Source organism: Musca domestica, unplaced genomic scaffold, assembly GCF_030504385.1.
Source record: "Musca domestica strain aabys unplaced genomic scaffold, Musca_domestica.polishedcontigs.V.1.1 15, whole genome shotgun sequence".
Taxonomy (NCBI): Eukaryota; Metazoa; Arthropoda; class Insecta; order Diptera; family Muscidae; genus Musca; species Musca domestica.
The window spans coordinates 3,633,426-3,639,679 of record NW_026712207.1 but is presented as its reverse complement, the minus strand read 5'-3'; the positions used below and the strand labels follow the sequence as shown (position 1 = coordinate 3,639,679).

At 30.0% G+C, this 6,254-nt stretch overlaps 1 protein-coding gene across 1 annotated transcript; it reads left to right on the top strand.

Annotated features, from left to right (window-relative positions):
- Positions 1-2,061, top strand: LOC131801224 (GATA zinc finger domain-containing protein 4-like). Its single transcript, XM_059119539.1, has 2 exons — positions 1-80; positions 684-2,061. Coding segments are annotated over exons 1-2 (1,350 nt in total). The 5' UTR covers positions 1-79; the 3' UTR covers positions 2,033-2,061.
- Positions 2,062-6,254: the final 4,193 nt, after the last annotated feature.

Sequence of the window (6,254 nt, the reverse complement as noted above, 5' to 3'; positions counted from 1 at the left end):
ATTTGACATTCTTTAGTTTGACTTTATTTTATTTTTCCAGTTAAAACTGTCTGGAGCTGAGTATACAATTATTTACAAAAGTGTGTTAATCAAATTTCATTTAAAATAAACTTATGCTAACACTGCAATAATTAATTAACAAATAATACCTGTAGAATAAGTAAATTAAAAATGTAAAAGTTAGTCTTAGTTCCATCCTCTTAGTCGCAAGTCGACGAATAAATAAATAAAAGAAAGAAAAAAAAAAAGAAAACAATTTTTTTTTTTAATAAACATAATTAATCAGGTTATCTAATTGGCGCAGTCGGTAGGATCCTTTAGGAATTAAAAAGGATCCAGTGAAACGTACCTAAATTATAAATAATTAAATAAATTCTGCGAATCCTACGGGACCCTCCAGGATTATAAAATAAACAATAGTGCAGTGAATAATTCAAAAAATTAAACACCACTAAAATAAACAATAGTGCAGTGAATAATTCAAAAAATTAAACACCACTAAAATAAACAATAGTGCAGTGAATAATTCAAAAAAATTGAACACCACTAAAATAAACAATAGTGCAGTGAATAATTCAAAAAATTGAACACCACTAAAATAAACAATAGTGCAGTGAACATTTAAGTTAAGTGGACACCACTAGATAAAGGAAGTCAATCCTTTTTTTTTTTTCTTTTAAAAGTGTATTCGCAAAGGCAAAAAGTCTTCGACAAACGAAGAAGAATGGAGGAACAAGCTCACATCGCATCCGTAAATGTGGCAGAAGAACTAGCCAGAAAGGATCAACAATTGGAACGGTTACGCCAAGCATATCTAGAATTGCAACAGCAAACACAAGAACTACAACAACAACAGCGTAACCCGGTGTTATATGATACACAATCAAATAATGCAAAAGACAACATTTTAAAAACGATAAATCATCTACCCATTTTCACCGGCACCGGAGAAGTAACGGTGAACAGCTTTTTTAGTAGCACTGAATACTTGCTGTCAACTATACAAGATGAAAATATTAAGAAGGAGGCCATAAGAACAATATTCTATAAAATAATCCAGGGACAAGCTAAAGACGTCATAATAAACATACCCACACCGGACAACTGGCAACTAATCAAAGAGACTTTAAAACTAAGGTATAGACCGAACGTGGAACCACACAATATATATAGGATGATAGCCAACTTAAAAGTAAATTCGGTAAGTGAATTAATAATAGAGTTGCAGAATCTAAAATATAAGGCAGATGAGTTAATAGTTTATTACCGAAATGACCACTATATTGACTTATCAAACGTGGACAGTCTTTTAGTAAATACAGTTAAGGAAATGACACAAGGTACACTGTTAGACAAAATTTACGAAGAAAGAAACATTAATGATATATTAAAAATATTAACAAGAAGGAGATTTGAAGACACATGCATTAGGCCAGAATATAGGAAGTTTAGGACTAAAGACGACGTAACATTTAGACAAAATCGGTCGCAAAATAGGAATAATTTTAATCCGCAGATTAACAGTAATAACCAGGGATATAATCAACGGAATTGGTTAGGACAAAATAATTTTAGGTCGGATATTAGACAAGAACGAAATAATAATGATAATAATAAAACCTATAATAATAATAATAACGATAACTATAATAGGAATAGAAACTTTAATCATTCAGGACAGTATAGAGTCCAACAAAATAACAGTTATAATAATAACTATAATAATAGGAATCAAAATGGAAATTTTAATCATTCAGGACAGTATAGAGTCCAACAAAGTAACTATAATAATATGTCGGGAAATTTCAGAAGGTTTCAGCAACAGGTAGGAAACCCTAGGCCAAATTTCAGCCAAAATCGCTTGAATCAACCTAGGCAAGACCAGCAGGAACCTATGGAAATAGACAATATAGAAGTAGATAATTATCGAGTAGTAGGAAACTCTGAACCAAATTTACATCAGGATAACGGACAAGACCAAAGACAAAATAATTTTTTTCGGAAACAACCTCCGATTGTTTACCTACCATAACCATTACGATTAATAAAAGGAAATATAAAGCTTTGATTGATACAGGCGCAAACTTAAGCCTGATTGACAGTAAGGTAAAAGATTTTGAACGAGTTTTACTAAAACAACCTATAGAATTTAGCACCATAACTAGGAAGGACATAATTAAATTTGAAGTTATAACTGACGCACCTATGGAATTTAACTTACCAAATTATACAAAAATTAAGTGGAAAATGCAAGAGTTAAAAGGAAGAAAGTACAATTTTATTATAGGAGTTGATTTACTAAACCATTTTAACACGATGATAAATTTAATAGACGGACACATAACATTTAATAACAAGATTACAAAATTTTTAATTAATCCATATAAGGATTTGGAAATATGTTCATTGGAAAAACTGGAAGTTGACTTGGACAGAATTCAGTTGAATCATTTAAATGCAGAGGAGCATTTAGAAGTTACGAGAATTTTAAGAAGATTCGACAAAATATTTTTTAAAGAAGGGGACCAATTGACAAGTACAATGACAATAAAACATGAAATAAGAACGACAACAAATGAACAGATAAATTCCAAATTATACAGATATCCGCCACAACATGAAGAAGAAGTACGACGACAGATCAGGGAAATGGAGGAACAGGGCATAATTAGGAAAAGTTGTTCAAGATATTCAAGCCCATTAATAGTAGTACCCAAGAAAATAGATAATTCTGGAGAGCGTAAATATAGATTAGTGGTAGATTATAGGAAGCTTAATGAAGTGACGATCGATGATAAATATCCACTACCGAACATAGATTCAATTTTAGATAAACTAGGACGAGCACAATATTTTACTACCTTGGATCTAGCCAAGGGATACCATCAAATTCTAATAAGAGAACAGGACAGAGAGAAAACAGCTTTTGTGACACCTCACGGATTATATGAATTCATAAGAATGCCGTTTGGGTTAAAAAATGCCCCAGCGACATTCCAACGATTAATGAATGAAACACTAAGAGATTTCATTAATAAAACATGTGTAGTTTATCTGGACGATATACTTATTTTTAGTACTTCTCTTAAGGAACACGTTAAAGCCATAACGGACATTTTCACGGTATTGGAACGGGCAAATTTAAAAATACAAATCGACAAATGTAATTTCATGAAAAGAGAGACAGAATTTTTGGGGCATATTCTGACAAAGGAAGGACTAAAACCAAACCCCAATAAAATTAAGGTTATTCAAGAATTAGATTTACCTAAAACAGAAAAACAAATCAAAAGTTTCCTGGGGTTAACGGGATATTATAGAAAATTTGTGAGAGATTATGCTAAAGTCGCACAGCCAATAACAAAATACTTAAAGAAAGGTGTAAAAATAAATTTAAGGGACCCTACATACATAGAAGCTTTTGAAAAATTAAAATCTTTAATTAGCTCTCATCCAATTTTAAGATACCCAAATTATGAAAGACAATTTACATTAACTACAGATGCGTCGAATTACGCAATCGGTGCTGTCCTGTCACAGGAGGGACATCCAATTTGTTTTGCATCAAGAACGCTTAACAATCACGAAAGAAATTATTCGGCAACGGACAAAGAATTTCTAGCAATATTATGGAGCGTTAATTATTTGAGACCATACCTCTATGGTCGAAAATTTAAAATACTTACGGATCACCAACCCATCAGATTTTTACACACAAAATATAGAGGGAAAGACATGTCACCCAGGCACCAGCGATGGTTTTTGAAATTAGGAGAATACGATTTTAATATAGAATACATAAAAGGCAAGGAAAACAAGGTGGCAGATTTTCTAAGTAGAATTGAGAAAGATAATGAAGATGATACCATTTCAGATAAGGTACAAAATTCGGAGAATAATTCAGAATTGAGAATAATAAATAATATTGAGGATGATGATGATGTATCAATGATTACAATTCATTCAGCTGATGAAAATTTACAAGATCATTTCTTTATAAAAGAAGAAATAGTGAATAAGTACAGGACACAGATTATACTTACAAATGATAAAGTTCAGGAAATAAAACATTTACATAATAAAAGGATAATTTTCATAGCGGAAAGTGATTTTCACGAAATGGGGGAAATATTTAGAAAGTATATTACCAAAGGAAAAATAGGTATATTTTCGGAAGTATCGGAGAGAAGCTATAATACTGTTCAGGAAAAACTAATAGAAATGTACTCTAATGAGAAACAAGTGGAATTTATTAAATGCACTATCAGGGCTCAAGATATAGAAACAGAAGTGGAGGCGGTGAAACAGATATCATTATATCATGTAAAAGAAAGTATGCACTCGGGCATACAGGAAACCTATAACCAAATAAAAAATAAAATTTATTACCCAAGATTAATGGAACTAATTCAATTAGTTATAAATCAATGTGAAGTTTGTCAGGAGATAAAATATGATAGAAATCCAATTAAATTGAAATTCTCATACACAGAAACACCGTCGACGAAAAACGAAATAATACATATTGACACATATGTGATTAAAAGATTTCATTTTTTGACAATAATTGATAAATTTTCTAAATTCGGTGCAGCGTATCCATTGAATGATAGAAATCATTTAACAATAATGGAGCAATTAGATGATCATTTTACAAAGGTAGGGAAGCCAAGGAAAATAATAGCCGATAATGAATTTAAAACCACTAGATTAAAGGAATTCTTAGACAATGAAAATATAGAATTGCATCTGACCAAACCTAATAGTCACACGGGAAACGCCGACATAGAACGATTTCACAACACAATTGCGGAAAAGTTTAGGATAATGTATAAAGCAAATAAGGAAATACCGGTGAAACAATTAATTCAGAGATCAATTAGAAATTACAACGAACGATATCACTCAACTATTAAATGTACTCCTAAAGAGGTTCAACAAGGAAAAATGGATGAAAATAAAGTTAGAAAGTATTTAGAGGACAGTAAAAGAAAAATAATAGATAAAATAAATAACTCTAGAGAAGATTATAAGGAAAATAGAAAAGAAGGGTTTATAAAAAATTATAAGGCCGTCCGACATAAGGAACAACCGAAATATAAAAAGACAAAACTGGAGCGAATACATCCGTGCAATATTAAAAGACCTTTGAAATTTGCAGATTTGGACAATACTGACGATACTAATATGGATACCACAGACTAGAGGGATAATTACTACAAAATTTCTGACAGAACAAAGAGGATATATGGACATTTGCATGGGAAATCAGAAAATTGTTAATGAATCGGACATAATTTTACATATAATCAATCTTCACGAAATTGAAACAATTTTAGATGACATAACAGATAACATTATTCTAATGAAAATCGAAAACAAAGAATTACTTGAGTTAGAACTATTAGATGCCAGAAATAAATTAATGACGTTGATACCCAAACAAAATAGAAAAAGACGTGGACTAATTAACGGTATAGGAAGTATGACCAAATGGTTATTTGGGACGATGGACGATGAAGACAGACGGAACATACAAGAACATCTTCTTAATATTAATGAAATTAAGGAAAATAATAATCAACAGATTGTAATTAATGATTATTTCAATATAACTTTAAGTCATTTAAAGATGGTAATTAAGAATGATAGAAAGAAAATAGAACAAGAATTAAACTCTATAAACAAATTTTTAGAGGAAGAAAATAATAAAAGTTTATACTTAGAACAATTGACTAATATACAATTAATTAAGAATAAGATAGAGCATTTGCAAGACAACGTAATTTCTGCAAAATACGGGATTGTACACCCAAGTATTTTAACAAGTAGAGAAATAAGAAAATATGAAATAGATTATAACAAACTTAAATATATTCAGTTTGGAACAACATTTCTTAACAACTCTTATCTTGTGTTTGGAATAAAAATACCTAAACAATTTATAACAGTAAAATTAAGATTTATTGTACCAATACCAGATAAGGAAAATAATGAAATAGAATCTAATATGGAAAGATTTTTTGAATTCCAAAATAAAACTTATAAATTTGAAGAGAATAAACATCTAAAAGATTTAAAGTTAAGTCATCATTGTTTAATAAAGAATAATTGTCAATTGATAAAAAATAAAGACTTTGAAATTATACAGTTAGATATAGACACAATTATAATTAAAAATGCAATAAACACGACTGTAAATCAAACTTGTAACTTTGAAAAAATTTTGTTAAATGGAAATTATTTAATTAATT